The sequence below is a fragment of the Parus major genome, chromosome 4, assembly GCF_001522545.3.
Source record: "Parus major isolate Abel chromosome 4, Parus_major1.1, whole genome shotgun sequence".
NCBI lineage: Eukaryota > Metazoa > Chordata > Aves > Passeriformes > Paridae > Parus > Parus major.
The window spans coordinates 63756037-63779677 of NC_031771.1; the positions used below are offsets into that span (position 1 = coordinate 63756037).

Below are 23641 nucleotides of genomic sequence, written 5' to 3' on the forward strand. Positions count from 1 at the left end.
ATGTTTCTGCTACTGAGGTTTAAAAAAACCAAACCATCAAACCAACAACTGCTATCCTCATCTTACAAGATCCTATTAGAAACATTAAAAAAGCAAAATGTTTCTGTATACAGAATGACAATGCATTGGCTTTGAACTCAAATTCTATAATCTCCACAAGAGTCTTAGTGAAAGCCTAAAGGAAAAATTGATTCGGAAATGGATCCAGGTATAAATCTTTTAGTAGTAGGGAGGCTTCCTTATAAAATCAGTGTATGTGTGTCCTCCTAAGGGGATCATATATACCTCATAAGAAGCTTAATAGTTGGATGCTTCATTCATTACAGCCTCCTTCTGGCTTCAGTTTTATGGACATGTTTAATTAAAAAATCAGGAAGAAATGAGAGTATGACTTTGCTTGTTTATTTTTGTTCTGAAGGAATACTTTGTGTCTTCTCAACCCATTCCCACAGTCCTCCCTACCCCATCTATGCCCATAAATACAAAATTATTTGTACTGGTTATTTACAGGATATGTAAATCTGGAGGCAGCTGATGGCACGGGTTGAACCAGGTAATGCACTGTAGTTCCTCCCAACCTGACCCATCCTGTGATTCTCTGAGGTGATGGAGCCAAGGAATCACAGAATAAGCTGAGTTGGGAGGGACCCAGAAGGATGATCCAGTCCAGCTCCTGTCCCTGCACAGCACCATCCCCCAGAGTCACCCCCTGTGCCCGAGAGCATTGTCCAAACACTCCCTGAGCTCTGTCAGGCTGGGGCTGTGACCCCTGCCCTGGGGAGCCTGTTCAGTGCCCAGCCACCCTCTGGGGACAGAACCTTTTCCTGATATCCAACCTAAACCTCCCTGGCACAGCTTCAGGCCATTCCCTGCCTCCTGTCACTGTCCCCAGAGAGAAGAGATCAGTGTCTGTCCGTCCTCTTCCCCTCTCGAGGAATTTGTAACTGCACTGAGGTCTCCCCTCAGTCCCCTCCAGGCTGAACAGACCAAGTGCCCTCAGTCTCTCCTCACACGGCTTCTCCTCAAGGCCCTTCACCATCTCTGTTGCTCTCCTTTGGACACTCTCTAATAGTTCAATGTTTTTCTTTTATTGTGGCACCCAAAGCTGCCCCCAGCACTGGAGGTGAGGCCGCCCCAGCCCAGAGCAGAGCGGGACAATCCCTGCCTTGCCCGGCTGTGATGCTGTGCCTGATGTCCCCAGGACAGGGATGTCCCTCCTGGCTGCCAGGGCACTGCTGGCTGAGTTCAGCTTGCCCCTGAGCAGGGCCCCCAGCTCCCTTTCCATGGCCCTGCTCTGCAGCCCCTCATTCCCCAGCCTGTCCGTACATCCAGGGTTGTCCCATCCCAGGTGCAGAATCCGGCGCTTTCCCTGGTTGAACCTCACACGGTTGGTGATTGCCCAGCCCTCTCATTTGTGGGGGTCTCTCTGCAGGGCCTCCCTGTCTTTGAGGGAGTCAATAACCCCTCGCAGTCACCTTCCCTGGCGGTGTTTGATGACAGACTGAAGTGTCCGTAGCGGTGCCGGCTCGCTACTTGGATTCGTTGATCCCGGAGCCCTTTCCCACCCTCAAGGCTCCCGTGCCTACAACACCCAGAAGGCCCCGCCGCGGCCCTTCCGCCGCCGGGGCGGGCCGAGCTGGGGGCCGCCGCCGCCGTCATTGCGGACGGGACGATGTCTCGCTGCAGCCCCGCCGCCGCCCGCCTGCTCGGCCGCTTCCTCCGCCGTGAGTACCGGGACGAGCCCTCCCGGCCCCGCCGCGGGGTCCGCTGGCAGCGCCGGGGCCCGGCCGGGCCGGGCAGGGCAGGGGCCGGGCAAGGTCACGGCGGAGCGCGGCCGGGCGCGCTCGGCCCGCGGGCACCGGGGCGGGACTCGGGGCGGCCCCGGGGGTTTCCGCGCTGCTCCCGGCGCTGCTCCGGGCCCTCGCTGGGCCTTCGGAGCGGGGCAGGATCGCCCCGCCCGGGGCAGGGGCACGCCTGGCAGAGAGGGAGCTGTTTGTAAATGTAATGGGAAGTTTCCCCGTGGAGGGTGGGGGCACGGAAAGGTTGTTCTCGGCGTTGTAGCCCCGGAGAGACTCCAAAGGGCAAGGGCCGGAGGGAGCCCGTAGGGTGGGGACTGGTCACTGTGAGGGCTGGAGGCCTCTGGAGGGCCTTGAATTACCCTGTGGTTTCAGCACAGCGTGGTGAAGTTCTTTTTGTTGCCAAGAATAAGGCTATAGACTTCTCTTTGTGGAGAGCACGAGCAGTCTGAGACTAGTACTTCAGCTCGAAACATTTAATATGTGTTCTGAACATCACAATGAAAAAGAAAGTGCTGTTCTCCTTTTTTTTTTTCCCCCCTTTCCAGTGTCCTTTTTTTTTTTTTTTTTTGGCTGCATCCTCTTGAAGAGGAGAGTTGTAATGATAGAACGAGTGTAGTGGCTTCAAAGTGAGAGTAAGTTTAGGTTGGATATTAGGAGAAAATTTTTTCCTATGGGGAAACTGGAACGGATCTGTGACTGCCCCATCCCTGGCCATGTTTAAAGCCAGATTGATGGGGCTTGGAGCAACATAGTCTAGTGGAAGGTGTCCCTGCCCATGGCAAGGGGTTGGAATGAGATGATCTTTAAGGTCCCTTCCAACCCAAACCATGAGATCAGTGTGGGTATGCCCAGGCACAAGAGCGTTAGCTGAAAATGAATGAAAAAAGTTTAAGCCTACCTCATTTGACTGCACACAAGGTGTTTTTGTCTCGGTGGGATGGTGACTTGCAGGTCAGGTAATGTGATCTCACAACCACAGGCCGGTCTGAGTAGTTCCTGTGGCACACCTGCCGCCCAGGTTGGTATCCATTCCTGCCTCTTGTTCTCCACAAGCAGGATCAGGAAACTATTTATGGTCTTAATTTCTGCCACTTCAGCTTTTTTAATTGGCTGCCCTGGGCCCAGTAAGAATTGGTTCTGATGGTGCAGAACAGATGGGATTGTAGTTCCAATTTAGTTTAATTTATACTCCCAGCAGAGCTACTCTTGGGTGCAGTTTATGTGTTAAAACCCCACATTGTTCCCTTTACAAATAGCAGTAAGAGATTCAGGGAATAGTTATTAAAATTATTTTGAGGGACAGAAAGGAGAAAGAAATCTAAGTGGCTCAAGAAGTGTCTTTTTGCATCTGTTTATGAAACTCCTGTAACATCTTTTACAGAAACTCCTGTAAGATGAAATAGTCCTTCATTGGAAATCTTTGGTTTGATACTTTTTACCCTTTAAAGACTGTTGAAACTTTGAATTTGGACTTTGTACATACATTTTCACTAACAATTAACATTTGCTTCTCTTAATGGTTTGAAATCACGAGTGTCCAGTGTGTTCTGTTGCAAAAGAGATGCACACCTTGTTTTTGTTGGTGTGTTGCTGAAGGAAACGTGCAGGGTGTGTATCTCTAAGGTTGAGATCAAGAAGTTGTGGAAATGGGGTATGAAATCTGTCAATGAATGGTGAGTGCTGCTCAAAGGTCAGCTCAGGGCACTTCTGGTGTAGGGACAGAATCTGGAGAGACCTGTGCTTGTCCATACCCTTGAAAAGCTTTTGTAGGCATCTGAACTGACTGGAGAGTCAGGATTAGGGGTTCCATGTCCTGGATGTGTTAGAAGGCTTTGGAGAGCTGTTAGATTAAAAGATTATAGTAATTATGTGAGTAACCCTGGTAAAGGATTGCTGCAGAAATAACAACCCAAACTGAAGAATTCCTTACTTGTTTTTGTATCAACAGTGTGGAGGGAGGAAAGCTCACAAGCCTTTACCTGCTCACATTCTTGGTGGAAGATACCTGGGGAAAAGCAGCTTGTTGGCTTACAAGAAGTAGTGGATTTGTACTGAGGAGACACTTTGATTAGGAAAGACAGATATGTTGTAATAACTGAATTTTTTCTGAATGTCATTTCCCACTAGTCCTGGATTTGTTTTAATGTGATGGATGTAGTGTAGGCATTGCATCTGCCCTTCACAGCCTGATTAATTTACTTAATTCCTAAACTCCTGTTTCCTGGTCACAGATCTGGGTTTCCATAATTAACAGGAATTTGGCAAGGGAGGGGTGAGAGAAGAGAACCTGGGGGCTGATAAACAGGGATCCTTGGAGTGCATAATCCTCTTAAACAAAGGAGTAAGGTATTTTGGACAATCCCTCAATGGCATGAAGCCTTGTCATCAAGGAGCTTCTTCTGCTAATGTAACAGGTAACTTCAGGGGTGAGTTCTGGGGATCGATTTATGCTCCCCTACAATGTCAGGAGCTCCCCAGAACTGTTCCTGTTGTGTCTTCCTCAGGCATTGCATTTGTTGGCAGAGGAAAGAGAAGGGAGATAATCATAAAAATGTAAATTAAACATGTAGAAAATACTGAAAGGAATTCTGAGGAGCAAGCTGAAGGTCCATAACTGATGGGAGATAAAGATGGGGTGTTGGAATGTGTGTGTGGAAAAAAAGACAGCATTTTAATTAGCACTTCTCATCCCTCAGTCCTTCCCTGAGCTTGCCCTGCAGTGGCCTCCATTTCCCACTTAACAGTGGAGCTCCTATGATTTCTAAGGCTTTCTTCTTTCCTTACATAGGTTATAGAAAAGAAAAGGAGTATCTTCCATCATCTCCAAGTTCTGTGGCTATTTCAAGGAGCAATAGAGGAAGAATTTCAGTCTTCTGGTGATGTAGGTGTCAGCTCAGGTCATTGTGGAGAGGAATCTGCTGTTTCAGCTTGCTTTTATACTGGGCTTGTTTTATGAGCACCTCAGTTGCTACCTCAGCTTCCAAATTCCCTTATTTTTTTGGTTGGGGGTAAATATGGGTGAGAAAGAGACACTTTGACTTGGTTTGTAAGTTCTGAGCCCTTGTAAGTTCTGAGCTTTATATAGTTATAGTATAGTTTGGATAAAGAAGAGATTCAGCCCTTAGTATCTTTGCTGTCCACCTGGTTTGCACAGCCCAGACAGGGAAGGGCTTGGACTAGATGACCTCTGAAGGTCCCTTCCAACCCAAACCATTCTGTGATTCCATGAAATGTAGCTTGAGTTGCATTGTTTTAAAGGAGATTTGTGCCTGAGAGGTGTTGCTGCTCAAGGAGGGCCTGAAAGCTCAGTGTAAATGATATTTAAATTCCCTCTGTGCTTTAACATACCTTGTAAATGGACCAGTTTTCTTTTTAATGTGTAAATTCCTGTTTGGACTCCATGATAAATAATAGGGTATTTTTCTAGAAAGGCTTGTTAATTGTAATGCACAAATGAGCTTTAAGTCCTGCTTGAGCCTAGGGATTGTGAGGTTTTTTCCCTAAGAGGTAAATGAGGTGGTAAATTTTCCAGTTACTTGTACCACAGTGAGTTCTGCTCTTGGCTGGGGCCTTGTTACCAGCCAAGTTACCAGAGTTACCAGCAGAAGTGTGTGGTGTTGGAGTAACTCTGTCCCTTAGTTTCTAATAAGGTTCCTTGACTGTGAAACAGCTGATGTTCCATACGCAGGCTTATGCCCCATTGCTAAATTTAGATACTGCTTTTCAAATCTCCCCTGAGATAGCAGGGGTTAGGAACTTTGAGCACTTTTCATAACTGCTTGGTTTTCCTGTACAATGGACCAAAGCAGGTTCTTGACAGAGTATATGTCTCACTTTTTGGCTATGTAGAAGTTAAAGTACTGAAAAGCCAAAACCAATGCATCTTGTTATTTGTATAACTTTATTTTTAAACCACAATCTGAACAGGGGTGGGGCAGGAATGAACATCATGCCTGGGAAAGATTGTCCAGTCTCTGATTTTATTTTCAATACACTTTGCTAAACGTCTATTACAGGCCTTTGTTGAACATGGTAATGTTATCTTAGCACACTGACTTGACAAAATATAACATTTCCCCTGTGCTTTTGGGAACAGTTGGATTTGATAAGACTTGTCCTTATGCTCTAGGACTTAATCTGGAGCTTTCACCTTTGTAACTTGGCCTGTAATTTGGATGTGAGCATTAAAATAGCATCACCAATGGGTTTGGCTATGCTGGTTCACAGCTGAAGAGCATTTTTTAATTTTTTTTTCCCTCCAGTCTTCATGAAGCAGCATGCATTTACACCTAAGCACCCAGATTTTTTTGGTAGTAAAATCAATTGTCTGGGTGGATTTGGAAGTTGTGAAGCAGGTCCTGGGTGGAAGTTGAGACTTGGCTTCTATTTCTGACTCATACCTGCTGTGAACTTGGGCATGCCATTTCCACCTGTTTCCCTCTCATCTTGTATCTGTCTTAGCTATTGAAATTGCCAGCTGCTTGCACCCAGGACTTGCAGTTTGTGCCACGTGGAGCAGAACCTCATTGTGACCCATGGCCCTGCTGCTCCCACTCTGCTGATAACCAGGGCAATCCTTGCTGCTGCAGGTGGGGCCAGGAACACAAGTACAGAACTGTATCAAACCACTTTAAAAACCCCCAAAACTCAGGCTCATCCAGCTCAGAGACTGCAAGGTGATTTTTAGTTGTTTTTTTTTCCATAAATCACTTCAAAAATATGTAACTATGCAGGCTTTTGACTGTGCTAAGCTGCCTGTCTCTGGAGACAGCAAATGGCTCAAATCTATAGCCAGGCTTTTTGAAACAGCTGTATTTTCTCTGAAGTAGGGCCATACAATAATGTAAGAAGCACATACGGTTTTCAAGGTTAGATCCATACAAAGCTTTAATTCTAAGCTGCCTCTTAGATATCAGTGCCTATTTTTTCTTTTTTTGATAGTTTAGAAAATGCTCAGAAGCTTTTTATCCTTGAAAAATATATTTATACAGTCTTCTGAAAATGGAAGATTGACAAACAAGCTTTCAAAAACATTTTGTGCAATGCTGTCAATATCTGAAAATAGGTTTGGAATGAACAGTTGAACTGGGAGTATGAAATTGCTGTAAGGTGTAGAGAAAGGTGACTATTTGTCAGTTTGTCAGCAACAGAGAGACTATGGAGTGTCCCCCACTGAAGATACTCAGGAGCCATCTGGACACAATCCTGTGCAATGTGCTGTAGGATGACCCTGCTTGAGCAGGGAGGTTGGTCCAGCTGACCCACTATAATCCCTTCCAACCTGACCCATTCTGTGATATTTGTTTTTGTTGACAGATACATGGCTAGCAAGCATCCCTCACTTTGCAGGTGGATTTGTCAGTGGTTGGGCACAGACTCTGTAAAACTTAGATCTGAATCAGTTTATGTTGCCTGTTTGTTCTTTCCCCTTGCAGGCCCATTTTCAAATTTCCCATTCTCCTGGAAGCCTGGAGTGTTCTCCCCAAGGCCCTGCTGGTGGTAAGGACTGGAAGAGCTCCTTCCCAAGGGGGATCATTCTCTGCTGTCCTCAGTGTTGGGTGTCACCCAGGCACATCTTGTGACACTGAGGGATTGGCTGAGTGGCTGGGCTCAGGTAGATCAATTCCCTGCTCTCCTGACCAGCATTCCAGCTGTTCCTGTTTTTGTTTTGCCTCTCCTTTGCTGGAGGCAGGCAGCTCTTCACCAGATGTGCCTTTCAGTTGATTGATGTGCAGGGCCTTGCAGCCCTGCCTAGGAAAGCCAAGTCCTCAGCTGAGGACAAAGATCATCCTGTGCTGTCTTCTGTAGCAGTGGCTTCTCTCTCTCCTCCCACAGTCAGCCTGGTAGCCTTGTTCATTAAATCTCAGCCTTAGACATATTTTCATAACATCATAGAATCACAAAATGGTGTGGGTTGGAAGGTGACCTTAAATATCCTCTTGTTCCACCCCCTGCCATGGGCAGGGACACCTTCCACTAGACCAGTTTGCTCCAAGCCCCATCCAGCCTGGCCTGGAACACTTCAGGGATGGAGCAGCCACAGCTGTGGACAGCCTGTACCAGGGCCTCACCACCCTCACAGGACAGTTTTTTTCCCTAATATCCAATTGAAATGTGCTGTCTTTCAGTTTGAAGCCATTCCCCCTTGTTCTGTCATTACATGCACTTGTCAATAGTCTTGCTTCATCTTTCCAGTAAGTTCCCTTCAGGTCCTGAAGGGAATTGGGTCACCCCAAAGGCTTCTCTTTTCTGGGCTGAACAATCCCAATTCTCTCAGCCTTTACTCATAGCATCCTCATAGCTCCATCCCTCTCATCATATTCCTGCCCTCCTCTGGATTCACTCCAACATCTCCAGGTCCTTCCTGTGCTGAGCCCTGGCACTGGAGGCAGCTCTGCAGGGGGGGTCTCACCTGAGCGGGGCAGAGAGGCAGAATCTCCTCCCTGGACCTGCACACCCTGCTTTGGATGCAGCCCAGGATGGCTTTTTTATGGCTTTTCCTAAGGGTTTCACATGGATTTTTTCCCTCACTGCTTTGTATTCCTGGCATAATGAATTCTGCAACAGTATTTCTTGTGATTTAGGTTAAAGCCCTGCAGGTCAGGAAGCTGAAGTGCACTTTTGCCACTTTCCTTACAAGTTTACTGCATCCTAGTCTGTGCCTATCTGTACAGAGTTTTACTTTGTGTCCATGTGAAGCTGAGGATTTGTAGCAGGTCCTTAGAGAGCAGCAGAAGGTGGCTGGAGTTAAACCCTGGGTTTGTTCTTTTCTAAGAGCAGAGTAAGGACTTCAGGTTTAGCAATACCACTGATGTGTGTAGGCTGCTTTTGGCATGGTTGGTTTTTGTCTTCACTTCTTTGAATACAACTGAAGCATAAAAGCCGTGTGGCACTAAAGTTTACTTGGCAAGAGAAAGCCATGTAGCTCTGTAATGGAAATGTGTATATGTGGATCTTAAAAAGTTTCTGCATATTTACTAACCCACAGAAATTCTGCTATTATAATAATTTAATAATGCGTCTTAACAAATTCTCTGCATTAGCATAAGAATACTTTTTTACTTCTTTCTCCTAAAAGCTTTTACTCCTTTCCTAAAAAGAAAAAAATATTCCCTTGTTCAGATGTGCCTGAATTAGGTATATGGAAGAGTGTGGGGACCATGATTCAGGATCTGTTACTTTGATTTCAGTTTCACTATTTACTTCCTTAAGTCTTAGTTGCTAAAGTTTTAAAAGAGTTAAAGGGGTAAATAGTAACATATTGGTGTATATATTTGAGATCCTGTATTAGGATTGTACCTTCCCAGCTTCACTCTATGTAGAAGTTAAGGTTTTTATGTCAACAGTTGCAGGGAATAAATTGGTTTTGATCCCCTCAAAACTCTGGTGTTTGAAAAAGCATATGGTAATAAACTTAGATGTGCATCCTGTTTATACCAGAAACCTTCTCCCTTCTCATCTCAAGTTTTCTTCTGTGGTGACATTCTGTGCATTTGCTGTCAGTGTTCCTTTCCCTTCAGCACAGATGCAGTCGTTTCTCTTGGCTTTTTGCTGCCAGCACTCACTGTGCTCTTTTTCTACAATTGTGCTGTGTTGTTTTCTTCTCTCAGCACCAGAGTTGTGAGAACTAAATTGAAAATCACTCTAGTGGAGTCTGAGACTACAGTCTCGAGAGCTGTGTTTCCTCACCAATCCAAATGTGTGTCCAGCACTGATGCCATAGCTAGGAATCTGCTGGAAAAAGATCTCTTGCTGTCTGTCTTACTTGGCATCAGGTTTTTCCTGGGCTGAAGGACCCTTGAGCTCCTCAGTGTCTCTTGTCTGGTCTGGAGTGTGCTCCGTTCACAGGAGGTATAACATGGTACCAGTGTTGTAACAGCCTCTGGATATTGGGATTTTAGTTCTGCTTTGTCACTTTGTAGAACATCTTAGAAGATAAAAATGTGTTTGTTTGTAAATGAAAGCAGTGCTGAAGAAGTTGTTTCTGTCTGTCAGGCTGAATCCTGATATCAAGTACTCAATATGAGAAACTTTCCTAATTTCTAGTAAATTGAGTAATTGGCCTAACAGTGTGAGCTACAGGTGTTTAATGTCTTAGAATGAGGCTTCAGAGCTGCTTTTGAAAACATGAGCTGCTCATGATTTTTTGATACAGGCATTGATTGATATGCACTTACTTGGTAGGACATTTTTTGACTTGGAGTCTACCAAAGGAGTAGATTAATGGTTTGTGCTCTCTTTTCTCTCCAGTTCAACAGAATGGAGTCCGACACTGCTCCTACACAGCATCCAGGAAAAACCTGTATGTCAACAAAAGCACAAAGGTTATCTGTCAGGGTTTTACAGGCAAACAGGTATGTTTATAAATATTTTCTTCTGTCAGCCTTTCAGTCAGAAAGTTAATTGCTCAGAAAACATAATTATATATGAACTGGATTATATACTGTCACTGTCTGTGTTGATAGAAAACTGGACTTCCTTCATCATCAGGCAGGTCTGTTCAGCACTGTAGTTTACATTCTTTGGCCCAAATACTTGTGCACAAGCTTGAAAATTGGTTTTGAGTCAATTCTATTATAGTGCTTTTCATTTTTATTATATTATATACAGCTGAAAGGGTTTCTTTGTAAAAGGCTATTTGCAAAAAAACTGCGAAAGCCCGCCCATTTTTGAAGTGCTTCTTCCACAAATGCATTTCAGTATGAATGCCTATGAATTAAATTTCTGTTTTTATTTCAGGATCTTTAATAATTTTCTCAGATTCACTCTTGTACACATTTGAAGGCAGAGAAGGCTGCTTTTGTGAAACTATTAGCTAGTCATGGATGAGCATGCTAATTTCTTTTATTTCATTGTAGTGTTTGTCATCTGCCAGACTTGATGTGGAAAAGAAACTGTGGCTGCTGTGACTGCAAGTGTGTTAGCAGCACACAACAGAATACCCTTTAGCATGAAATTACAGTGCTCTGATTGAAAGAAAAAAAAAAAAAAGAGCATATTAGCATATTCCAAATATATTTAAAATATGTGGATGCAGTCTCCAGAATAGCTGATTTTATATATATGTGTGTGTAGTGAAAACTTCCCTTCTTATTGCAAATTTCAGTGACATAAATTGACCTTAGAATTATAGATAATATCAAACTTTCTGGTTAACTTTATTTGTTATTACATGCTTCTAACTTTACTTATTTTCTCTCTCACAGGGCACCTTTCACAGCCAGCAGGCGTTGGAGTATGGCACCAATCTAGTTGGAGGAATTTCTCCAGGGAAAGGGGGAAAAACTCATCTAGGTCTGCCTGTGTTTAATTCTGTGAAGGAGGTAATTTGCAGCAGTGACTGGAGGGCACCGAGTTTAAAGCTGAAGGGCTCCTTATTTCATTGCTCACACCGGAGAGACAAATATTTGAGCCATGGATGTCACTGGGCAAAGAGTGAAGTAGAAGCCTTGTAAAAGAGGGAGCATTCAGGGTGGTCAGGCACAAATTTGGCTTCCACTGTGAAGTTCACAGGGTCTGGGTACACTTGCTTTATGAATGCAGCTAGTTCCTGATTGATTCTGCTGTGCATGATGAATTTTTAGTAAACTGTTAAGTAAGAGTATTTATGATGGTGACCATGGGGCAGATCCTTTCCAGACAGCGGTCAGTTCTCAGTTCCATGCTTGTGTCCCATCTTCAGGGAATTTAACACTTGCTTGGATTATGTATAGATACAATACATATCCTTAATTCATGCCTGAGGATGGATGTATTTTAAATAACTTGTCAAACATTCTCATCAGCCCCGCTAAACACACGCTGTGTTTTTTGTCATGTCCATTTCAGGCCAAAGAACAAACGGGTGCTTCAGCCACTGTCATCTACGTCCCTCCCCCATTTGCAGCTGCTGCCATCAACGAGGCCATCGATGCAGAGATGCCCCTGGTGGTGTGCATCACTGAGGGCATCCCCCAGCAGGACATGGTGCGGGTCAAACACAGGCTGCTGCGGCAGAGCAAGACCCGGCTGGTGGGCCCCAACTGCCCCGGAGTCATCAATGTAAGTGACCTCTGACTTTGCTCCAAGGCTGAACTGTTCCTAGTGGTGGTTTGAATGTTCCATCTGACTTCTCCCACTCTTTCCTTAGCCTGGAGAATGTAAAATTGGTATCATGCCTGGTCACATTCACAAGAAAGGAAGAATTGGTGAGTTTTTGAATATTTATGCGTCATCTAAAACACAAGTTTGGTGCTCTAGTGTTCTTCCTCGTGAGGCAAGGCATATCCTGCCCTGGACAGAGTTGATAACACTGGGACAGCTTGTCTGTCTCAAGTTCTATGTGAACTTTAGCATTATCAATCCTGAAGGCCCAAATTGTGAATTCTTCCATAGTAGAGTCTGGGTGTCTCTGATGGGAGAGGCAAAGCAATTGGGAATTCCTGTGGGTAGGTGTGATTGATTTGGTATCTTCAAAGGACAGCCTTGAGGAAACTTCCATTTTTCTTGGGATTTGAGAGCACTAAGCTCTCCAACACTATTCCTTTCAACAGCTTGGCTGCTTGGGACTGGGATCCTACTCTTCCAGTGATCTCATTACTACAGCAGAGAGAAGAGACTACAGACAAGTTTGTAACATAATTTAGACCACTATGAAACCATCACAAGTGGAAGTGACAAATATACCAAATTATCAGGCAGTGCGGTAAAGTGCAGGAAGGCAGTGACTTGTTCATAATCAATGTTTATTTCACCCTCTGTGTGCAATGAGTTACACACCCTGTTACATGCAGGTCTCTTGTCCTGACTTCTGTCAGTTCCTCCTTGTAAACTATAGAAATAACAACTTGATTTTTTTTTTTTCCAAATAATGCAATTCAGGAGCTGTAGAGAAAATTCTTCTAAAATGTACATTTGTACTTAGGTAGAGCTTCAGAAATATTGTTGTAAGCAGCACTTGCTGTTGTTGCCTGTCAGCAAGGTAACCAGTTTCACTTGAGCACAGTAGTACCCTTTACAACATTATGACTTTTTTGGATAGAAAGTGTGTTTATTGTAGGAAAGCCTGTTCAATGCTATTGAACTACAGGGACTGTGGAGATTTTCTGGCATGAGGAGCTATCTCTGCTACCTAACCTCTTCTGACTTGAGAATAGACTGCACCTAGGGAATGCTGGAAGATGTGTTAACACTCATGTGTTCCAAGATTCCATCTCCAGCTTTCACAAGTACCCATAAACTTGGAATTAAAAAATTAAATGGCTGCAGCTATGCCCTTTATAAAAATCACTGAGACATTGCTTTGTGATTGTAAAAAGTAACATCAAACCAATGTTGCCCTGAGCTCCCTTCTGAATCAAAGTTTTGTTCAGATTTTCTAAATGTATGTAAGAAATATGTTGCAGTCACAAGTTACTAGAATCTGAATGCAAGGCACATCAAGTGCAAGAGAATATTCAAAATCCTGAGTCCAGTAGCTCTGCCAGTGCTGGAAATGTTTTCAATGGTGATCCAAGAATCAAGGAATAAAAATGTAGATTTGCCACCCTTCGAGTTTCATCTAACATGTGACCTTTGGTGATGAGCTCTCCAGCTTTCTGTTACTGTGAGGCATCCAATAATCATCTGAATATACTGTGATGCAAGGTATAAAAATAGCCACAGTCTTTGGACTTTCATCTGTAGCTTCTCTGAGGCAATCTGATCTTGGTGGTAAACAGGGAGGCCTTTTCAAGCTTAGAAAGAAAAAAACCCTGTGCTAGAACACATCTGAGTTGGCAAACAGTATAAATAGTTGGTAAAACTAAGGTTCTTAGTCTAGTGATTAATTTTCTCCTCTGTTCATGCATCCTTGTTATGTGGCTTGAAGTAGATGGAAGATGGTGTCTGTTTTTCATGGAAACATTTCTTTTTGTAGTGTTAACAGAGGTCTTGACTTGAAAAAATGAACAGAAAGCCATGCAATTAATTTGCCCCTGCTCCAATCTCTGTGCTACCTTCCATGCTGAATTTAAAACTGGGGTTGTGATCTCTTGTAATATTGTAATGTAAATGCCAGATGTGTTCTCTAGAGCAGCAACAAATAGCTTAATAGTGGTAACTTGAGTTTGTGCAGCATTTTTCTGTTCTGGAAGATCTCTTGTTTGCCTGGTTATACTGGGGATATGATTAATACAGAATTCTTTTGTTAATTGTTGAGCTGCAACTCTGTTTCAAGTCCAGTGCATCAGCTACTCACATACAAAATAAGAAGTATGTTCTTTTATTTGCTTTTCAGTTTTCTTTCCTAATAAGACTTTAGAGTGACAAAAATACTGACTTTCTGGGCAGCTGTAGTCCACTGACAGTTAAGTGTTAAAAGGTGAAAACCAAGAAACAGTACAGAAAGAATCTCACAGAGTGTTTTGGCAAGGACAGCTGGGAAGCCTGGAATCTCATGTTGTTTACTGAGGTGATTTTCATTACTATAAGAACAGTTGCCTCTAGTTATGTGCTGTGTTAGTGGTAAGTTTATCTTCTTTTCTTTCCTCAAGGTATTGTGTCAAGATCTGGAACCCTGACATACGAAGCTGTTCATCAGACAACACAAGTTGGCTTGGGGCAGTCTTTTTGCATTGGTAAGTTCCCTCAGAATCAGCCTGTTGGACCTAGACTAATCTGCTTTTTCTTCATAAGCATAAATCAAAAATAATTCCTTTTATCAAGTTTAGAATTTGCTGAATGGCAATTGTGTGGAGAAGTGAGATCCTATGTGCTGTGAAGAGTACAGCCCTTCTCTGTTATCATTTCCACATTGAGTTAATAAAAGCCTTAAAACCAGCTTAGAACAGAGAACTGCCAGCAAATATGATGTCAATTTGGAAATAGACTGTCCCAAGAACTTCAGTATTATAAAGATTAGGGCATTCTAAGGCATTTAGTTGGGTGTGTAAAGTAAATTCAGTTTCCTTACACCAAAATTGTAGAGCTGGGGTCTTGGTCCTGCTGTATTCATAACATTTTGTTTATGGTTTGAAAGGTGAACATTTGGATATCAAAGCTTTCTGTAAATTGTGGAGGAGGTATTTGGAGCAGGAATTTGACACACTCTGACTTGGGTAGAGCCTTCAGAGCTGCCTGTGTTATGAACCTTTGGGGATTCTCCTCGTGATCAAATGTACTCTTAAACTTCATTTGTAAGTGCAATATCTTTATCTTGAGTTACTCTTATTTTTTGTGGTATTATTTTTTTTTTAGGTATTGGAGGTGATCCCTTCAATGGAACTAATTTTATTGACTGCCTTGATGTCTTCCTGAAAGATCCTCAAACTGAGGGGATAATATTGATTGGGGAGATTGGAGGAAATGCTGAAGAAGATGCAGCGGCATTTTTGAAAGAAAATAATGCTGTAAGTCTTTAAACACCTGGCTTCTGGACACCTTCATAGTTAGCCTGCTTCTTTTGCCACATCAAGGAAAACTCAGTTCAGTCCCTCATCTCTATTTACAAATACCCCAAACAGTCTTTTTTTTTTAAAGAAAAAGAGTTGAGATTAAGAATGTTGTCCAGATTAAATCGAATGGTGACGCTTGATGATTTTAGAGCTCTTTCTAACCATATTCTGTGATTCTTTGGACTGAGATTAGTATCAACTACTTAGAATTTTATGTAATTATAAATATTTCAGAGTTTTATTCCTGTAACAATATTTGTAGTGATTTTTTTTTTGTAGTATGCAAAAAGATTTATATTTTAGAAATTTTAATTAGAAAAAATCTAGAAATTAAAAAAAAATTTAGGAAGATTTAAATTTTCTGTTTGCTTCTGGTTTTTGATGATTATCAAGAGAGAAGGTATTCCACACTTCTTTGTGCTGTGTGAGCTGTTTAACAACTTTGCCTGGCGAGTTGATATTTAAATAAAAAATACAAAATGAACAATTTGCTACCTAGAACTGCTTTTCCTCTCACTCTTCTCCATGTAAAACATTTATCTCTTCCAGGGTCCCAACCCCAAGCCAGTGGTGTCATTCATAGCCGGGCTGACGGCTCCTCCGGGCCGGCGGATGGGCCACGCTGGAGCCATCATTGCTGGGGGAAAGGGGGGAGCCAAGGAGAAGATTGCAGCCCTGCAGAGTGCAGGGGTTGTGGTCAGCATGTCCCCTGCTCAGCTGGGCAGCACCATCTACAAGGTTGGTTCCCCAGGCATTGACTCATCCAGAACAAGAACCCACTTCTGAGGGAATAGAGCTGGGAGTCCATCTCTTACCCCGATACTCTTGCTCTGAACTTGCTCAAACATAAGAACCCTTTTGGCTGAACAAGCTGAAATTGCTACATAAAATATATGTGCACACAGCTTTTTTTAATATTGTTTTATAGAAAAGTAAATGTAGCAAAATAGAGAAGAGATTACATTCTGCTTTCAAGCATAGCTACTTGTTGAAATTGTTTTCTGGATGCAGAGTCTGAATTAATGTAAAATATGAGAACATTATTTCCAAGTAGGGAATTTGAGGAAGGAGAGCCTTGGCATATAATTCATAGTTATGGTTGAATATATGCAGCTGAAAGACTGAGGTGTGGAATGGGATTATTTGCACTTTACTTAATTCATATCCAAAAAAGGGATTGCTTCACAGCTCGAGGAGATGCATAATTCAGCTCTGTTAGGTATTTTTTGTTTCCTGTGGTGATTGTATGGTACAACATCTCCACAGGCTGCTGTGGGATTCTTCCCTTCTTCTGTTGTGCTTTTTCTTTACTGACATGAAAATCTTGATTTTGTTGCTTCCCTGGCTTGAGTCCTTTACTGTAAGGATTCTTCTGCAGTTCTGATGCAGAATTGGTATTTTTCAAGCCCATTATGCTGTGTCTGGGAGCAAATGGTTCCTTGACAGCATTGCAGTCTGGCAGTGATTACAGTCTGGCTTTCCAGAGCTGCCTTGTTAATGTGAGGTGGGAGAATGCTCAGATTCCTTTCCCCCTAACTTGCACACTTTATGCTTTTTATATTATAATTTCGAATACCAATTTTTAATTCTTAACATTAGATTTCCTAAGATACATGCAAAGTAATTTGAAATAGAAGAATAATAGAAGAATGTTCTGTTTTCCCTGCTGGTAACATCTCTGTGCTCTTTACAGGAGTTTGAGAAAAGGAAATTGCTGTAAGAGAAGACATTTGGAATACTTTCTCCAAAACACCAGTGCAGCACCCGGCCTCCGCTTTTCCTTTTGTCTGCTAATCTTCAGTTGCCCCAATGACTTGACACTGGTCAATGAATTTGACTCAGAAGCCATAAACCTCCTGGCTAAACCTGTTTTGGTGTCTCCTTGTTTCAGACGTTGTCACCCTGTTGTAAATCACTGCAAATTAATAAATCTACTACTAAATCTGATCCATCTTTTGAATTCCTGAAGCAGAGCCGTTTCTTCGGTCAACATAAAATCTTCTGTAACTTAAGCACTGCCCCTTTTTAAGGTAAAGTTGCTTGTAGAGCTGCTTTTAAGGATCAAGGCACTGACTTTATGCACATACCACACTTTGCTTTATTTTTAAGAAGTCCAGTCCTGCTCGTTCGTTGCTGGCCGGTACCTTTGAACAATAGGCCAAAGTTTCCGTCCATTAAACCAAAGCTGCTGGATCTGAAGGGATTGGTGTTGATCCACGTAGCTGGATATGCCTGAGGTCCAGACTTTCTCTTCAAGGCTGATTAGCCATGCACAGTGCAGTCCTCTACTGGCAAGGAATTCTGTTTGTTGTGTATAGAATTGAGATGGAATTGTTACTGATAAAAATTAATATAATTTCACATGCAAAATATATATTCGAAATTGTCTGTAACTGTGAAGATGATTTGGTCTTTAGCTGATGTTACCCTAATTTCCACTTTGTCTTAACTAGCATTGCACTGCTTGTGTTCTGAAATCCAAGTAACAATGGGACATAGTGGAGGAGAATTAGTATTCTCCAGAAAAGAACAAAAGGTAACCTTCTTATTAACCACTCCCAGCACTGTAATGGAAACCCTGTGTTTTTTTACTGTGGATATAGCCCAAGTATTGTGCCTATAAATGTTGCAAGTTTCATCAGGATGGACTGAACCCCAGATTGCTTTATATAGAGGACTGAAAGTTCATGTAACCTGGCACTTGTTTAAAGCTGACCTTGTGCTCCATAAAGGTGCTGTTAAGAAAAATCGTGTCTCTATTTATTTAAAACTCTTCATAGTTCCCCTATTTAAATAAATCCCTGTGGAATACTCCTTCCTGAAGCAAGCAGGTGTGTCAATACTGACATTTGCAGCTGCTAGAACTAAGCCCTGATGAAGTACATAAGGGACAGGTCGTATCTCTGCACACTGAAGGTGTATTCATGCACTTGATGTATGGTCTGACATCAGCCAGGTGATCCAGGCCTTGGGACACAGAGAACAGGGGCTGCATTGTTCACCTTGGCATGATTTACTGAAATGAACCTGACACCTGTCACTGGACAGCTGAAAGCAGCACTGAGCACTAAATCATTTGAAAAAGCTTACAAAAACACATAAGGGTTATTTTACCAGATCTGCTCAGTTTTCTGGTCATGCCTGTTTTAATCTGGAGCAAAAAGACCAAGAGGTGCCCTTTAGAGAAATAGCAGTGCTAAATTTTCTCAGTCTGTGCAATTCCTCAGCAAGGAGTGTCAGGGAATTGCAGCCAGTGTTCTTATGAGCCTGATAATCAGAGTAACTCACAGTAGTGCTGTGCTGGTGCCCTTTGGGATGGGCAGTGCTCCCTGATGAACTGCCTGAATTTCATCCCTGTAACAGATGCTCTTCCAGGACAACTGAGGTGGAGTTTCCTGCTAGGGATTGCTCCTTGGACGCTCTTTTAGAGGCACCAGCTATTTTAGAAGACAGCTCTGATGATTGCTGCATCCTGAGAAAGTGCTTCCTTCTATCTTGAGATCTGAGGATGGGTTTTTAATTGGTTAATTGAATTTAACAATTCACCCCTGGTTCTAAGGTTTGCAGCAGTGTCCAGTGCTGCACCTCAGCAGCTGCCTGGATCTGCTCCAGCCTGGGCAGCAGTTTGTGCTAACCTGGAACTGATGTCACCTCAGGATGGGGAAGGACCTTGACCTTGTCTGAGAGAAAGCTTTGGGCTGCACAGTTTTCTCTTGCTGTCTAAAAATGCACTTGACAAATATCAGCTAATTGATGACAGCGTCTCTTTGGAAAGCATTCACATCTGTTTAGTACCATATGTTCTTGTGGATAAATATTTTGAGTAATCTGATCTGGAAAATTGTTTATTTATTTTTTTTAAAAGGCAAAACTTAAATTAGTGTTGAGCCTTAAAGCTGTTGCTACTCTATAATCTGATAGTTAACGTGTATAACTATAACCTGGTAAAACACAGGGAGTTTCTATGTGTAAGAGAAATGCTGCCAATGTTGGTGTTCCCATAACATTTTATGAAATTGTCCTTTTTGTTTTTCTTTGTCTGCACTTGACAATGGTGGAGAGACAGCTAGAGAGATGGATTCTGTGAGTTCATTTTTGTCAGGGAAATTTATTGCCACGCTGATTTTCTTCAACAAAGAGAGCAGGATGTAGACCCCCTTGGGTTTTTTTCCTCTTGCTGGGCAGTACTTGGTTCTGGATGATCCCTAACACTTTCTAGAGGTTGGATTCCCTGGTAGCAGCCAGGTGTCAATGCAAACTAGGTCAGAAAATGCCAGGAGCCATGAGAGATACATTTCAAGAAGAACTTCAGAATTACTTCTGTGCTGGTGGTTTCAAAGCAAAGCCCAACTTGGGATGTCCAAGGTATAAATTTTGTTGAAACTGTAGAATTAAATCTTGTGCTCCAACAGAACTATTTGCTCAGTTTACCATCACCTTTGCCTTCCCTTTCCCACTGCCTGTTGCTGGTCAGGATTAGATGACAGCTTTTCCTAGGAAGGACTGTGTGGGCAGGAGCCTGCAGGTGATTTTGGAAGTGGCAGAAGGGGCTGTGCTGCTGTGGATGCCTGGCAGCAGCAGGTTCTGGGTGTTGTGCACAGTGGGCTGTTCCTCCTGGAGCATCTGTGCAATGCTGGGAGTGATGAGACAGCCTCTGGCTTTGGGATGACTAGAAATAGCTGGTGAAGAGGGAAGAGTCAAGGTTTGATATTTTCCACAGAAATTTTAACACCAAAACAAAAAAAAAAGTCTCTTGGACATCAATTTGCAGCACTCTGGTAGCAATTAAATGAGGTTTGTGCTACTGACTGTATTGTTACATAATTGTTTTTCCTGAGTTATGAATAAGGCATTAAACTGTATTTCTCTATCAGAGATTATACCCCCCAGCACAGGGTGGTGCAGTTAATCTGCAATTAAGGCTACAGATATGTAAGAGCATATTTGGGAATTGCTGTTTGATTTGCATCCAACCTTTGCTCTGTGCAACTCAAGGCTCTGAGGACAGAGGGCTGATTGAGGTGAGTGGTGGGGGTATTTCACAATGTAGGATAAATAGTGTAGGGTAGATAATTACCTGCCTCTTCCTCCTTTCCTGCCTGGGCTGTATGATGAACCATGGAGCCCTGTGACTGGATGTGTGATGGAGGTGATTCTATGATACAGGAATTAAAACCTGTTGGGTACCATTGTTAGGGAGAGGTTACTTCAGGATGTCTCCTTGAATCTCTCTGAGTTTGGTTTAGTGTTAAATTGACCCGAAATCAATGTCAGCAATTTTGGAAAATTTCTTCACTCAGAAATGTTGAAGCACTTTCAGTTTTCTTAAGGAATTTGTCAGCTTGTCCCATTTGAACTTGAAGGGCAAACAGGATATTTCCCTAGAAGTGGAAATCTGAGTTTTGCTCAAGTTGAAAACCTCAGGGAGCTTACTCAGGGTTGCACCAGGGTTGTGATTTTTTTTCTTTGGTTCATTTTTGTATGTGTGGTGTGCTGCTTTTTGTTTGTTGGGGTTTTTTTGGTGGTTCCAGGTCCCGACTGATATTTGTTGGACCTGCTGACCATCCATAGCTCACTCACAGTACTCAGACCCAGGCAATCTCTGCTACTCAGAGCATCCAAGACTGTCATTAAATCTGACTCTATTTCTGAAGCAGTTACATGATCTCAATAGAAAAGGCAAGAGATGCCTCTCTGTTTACAAAAACCACATAAATTTCTAGGACTGGGAGTAAAGCTGTATTTTTGTGCTGTAATGAGTAACCACACAGAGCAGTGCTGGTGCTGGGGGTAGCAGCAGTATCCTGTAACGATGTCTGTGCAGTGCAGATACATAATTGAGGATCTCTTAAAACCTGTTTTGTTGCCGTAAAAGACAGCACAGCAGATTTATAGTTTCCAGCACATCTGTAACATTACGAGATAGTTGCATTAAAAAAACTCACCAGCCTCCAAGCCTGTTCTTTTCCATTTGCTGTTTTGCTCTCTAGGTGGCAGGTTTTGACTCCAAAATGTGGGTTTGATTCCTGCTCTGAACTCAGGCTCAAAGTGTGCTGGAGAAATAAAAGATGGAAGCAAACCACTGCTGTTTTATTCTTTCTGTGTGTTAGATTAATTTATGATCATGTCATTTTATATGAATTGGAGAGAGGTGGCAAAGGACCTGCCTGGTTTCCTCATGGTGTTCTCACTACGCTGGTGATGTTGGAATTTCTTCTTGTTTTCCTTGCTGTATGTTGTCTGAACTGCGAGGGTTTGGCAGTCAAATGGGACCTGCCTTAGAGAAATACCTGTCTTCATTTTGAAACGGGCAAGAAATGGCTCAGACTGTTTCTTCAACGGCTTAGCATCTCTGACTTTATATTTTTTTCTTTTATTCAGCTGTTTGCTCCTTGAAAAAGAAGCATCCTCTGTTCTGCTGTGTCCACCAGGCCCTGTAACCTCCAGGGCAATGGGTCAGCTGTGCCCTCAGGGCTGGGACCAGTCCTGCTCCTCTCAGGGCCAGCTGGGCACGAGACCAGTTTGGTTTAGTGGAACCAGCCCAGTTTCATGGCAGGGGGGCTGGAACTGGATCATCTTCTGAGGTCCCTTCCAATCCAAACCTGGGCTCTGTGACTCTGTGATTCCACTATTCGAGGTCTGAAGTGCCAGCCCTTGCATGGAGGAGGCTGCCAGGGCTCCTGTGGGCCAGGAGCTGTGTCTGGGAACAGCTGCTGTGTGTGTGGAGCCAGATGTGTGCCTGTAAAAGTGTCTCTGAAGGATTTGTACCCTGAGGGACAGTGCCTTGCTCAAGGTCACCCTCTCCTCCCTTGTTCTGCTTTCAGACTGCAAGTCTAATTGTTGACTGGAGCCCTAGACACAAGGAGGAGAAGCAATAGGCAGGAGATTTAGCCTCCAATCATTTCAGTCATTTAACTGAGTGTATCTTATTTATCTTTCTGTAGGCAACTGTTATATTTGTTCAAGACAGGCACTAAATTTTTTTCTTCCCCAGAGTATAGATGACTTGGAATGTAAATCCAACCAAAGCTCGTCGTAAACTGTGGCTCAGCCCTGTCCTGAAACATGGAATTTGGGGCAAGATCCATATCCATATCCCAAAGTTTAGACATTTGGTGGAATCCAGTGCTTGGGGAGCACATAAGAAGCAAGGCAGGGACGGCAGAACCTCTGAAATGGTCACATTTCAGGTGTGTCTGATCACCAACCTCTCCTGCTTAGAGCAGGAACTCAGACACCCTCACCTGCATGGAGACAGCTACACCTGCAGGACAGCTTGGCTGGCTCAGCCTGGAGCTGCCACATCCCTCCCCTTGGCCAAGTGACTTACCCAAAGTCATGTTGGAAGTCAAGCTGCCACTCCCACACTTCAAAAAGTCACCTGAGCTTTCCTTCCAATTTTAAATTAGTGCCATTTTACTCAGTATGCACCGTGTCATCCTCATTTCTGATGCATTGAAACACAGCAGCAGATTTGTATTTTTCAATTTGTCCTATTTATGGTACAGCCCGTTTCTGTTGCAAAAACACAGTTAATAATTTATTTAATGTGTCTTTTATAAAACACTTGAGAACGCTGAGATCTGATTTTGTACAGGGAATGAAATCATACAGCATTAATCCACTCTTTCGTGCAGTGATGGAAAACAGTATAATTAGAAGCCATTCTTTCAGCCTGGAAATTGTAATTGGATTGTGAATTTTATAGCATCAGCCTTCAAAGAATAAACAAAAATTAGTCGACTAAAGAAAATATGCTCAGCTTGTTTCCAGCAGGGGCTGTCTTCTGTGGTTAACTTTAGGGGTTATTGTTTGTTCATTTTTTTATTTGCTGCTGGCAAATAAGGCATCCTTGGAGGCTTCAAATGGATTTTTTTCCCTAAGAAAACCTGTTGTGTGGCTAGTCACTCAGCCTGGAGCACCTGCAGTCCTCCTGTCCTCTTTGCTTTCCACCCTGAAGTTTGCTTGGAGCATCTCTGGGTGTATCAGTGATCCTGTGGATCAGATTTTCAGTTCTGGTGTGGAAGCCAGTGTACCCTAAGTGGGGGTGATACAGCAATGGCAAAAATGAAAGAAAATACCTCAAACCCCAAAAATGGGAGATTTGGAGAGCAACAGAGGCAGAAGAGAGCATGCAGCAGGGGAATGGTGGAGGGGAAGGGGCTTGTCTGTATTTACTGCTCAACCATTTAACCTGCATTGAAGCACAGAAAATAAATTGCTTGTCAAGGTATTTATTAGCTCTGCTTATGATAAATGGTAGAAATTATCTTATGTGAAGTACTTAATGAGGACTGGGTAGAAAACAGACTTGGCCTCCAGTGGGAATCTCAGAATCATTAAGTTTGGAAAAGTCCTTCAAGATCATCAATTCCAACTGTTAACCCAGCACTGCCAGGTCCCCACTAAACCATGTCCCTGAGCATCACA

At 43.1% G+C, this 23641-nt stretch overlaps 1 protein-coding gene across 2 annotated transcripts; it reads left to right on the forward strand.

Annotated features, from left to right (window-relative positions):
- Window positions 1-1613: 1613 nt before the first annotated feature.
- Window positions 1614-17959, forward strand: SUCLG1 (succinate-CoA ligase GDP/ADP-forming subunit alpha). Of its 2 annotated transcripts, none has more exons than XM_015625534.2 (9): window positions 1614-1724; window positions 10050-10153; window positions 11006-11122; window positions 11628-11840; window positions 11929-11986; window positions 14312-14395; window positions 15015-15166; window positions 15761-15949; window positions 16905-17959. In XM_015625534.2, the coding sequence occupies exons 1-9, from the start codon at window positions 1673-1675 to the stop codon at window positions 16929-16931; spliced, it is 996 nt and encodes a 331-aa protein (XP_015481020.1). In that variant the 5' UTR covers window positions 1614-1672; the 3' UTR covers window positions 16932-17959. The 2 variants fall into 2 exon arrangements, with proteins under 2 accessions (XP_015481020.1, XP_015481018.1); XM_015625532.1 differs by lacking the exon at window positions 1614-1724 and adding an exon at window positions 7190-7298.
- Window positions 17960-23641: the final 5682 nt, after the last annotated feature.

What these genes read in the sequence shown, in the direction of transcription:
- SUCLG1 (XM_015625532.1), top strand. Translation starts at nt 7,205, where the DNA reads ATGTTGCCTGTTTGTTCTTTCCCCTTGCAGGCCCATTTTCAAATTTCC. An exon ending in TCCCCAAGGCCCTGCTGGTG is followed by an intron (nt 7,299 to 10,049) that starts GTAAGGACTGGA and finishes TTTTCTCTCCAG; the next exon opens with TTCAACAGAATGGAGTCCGA. An exon ending in TGGGCAGCACCATCTACAAG is followed by an intron (nt 15,950 to 16,904) that starts GTTGGTTCCCCA and finishes TGCTCTTTACAG; the next exon opens with GAGTTTGAGAAAAGGAAATT.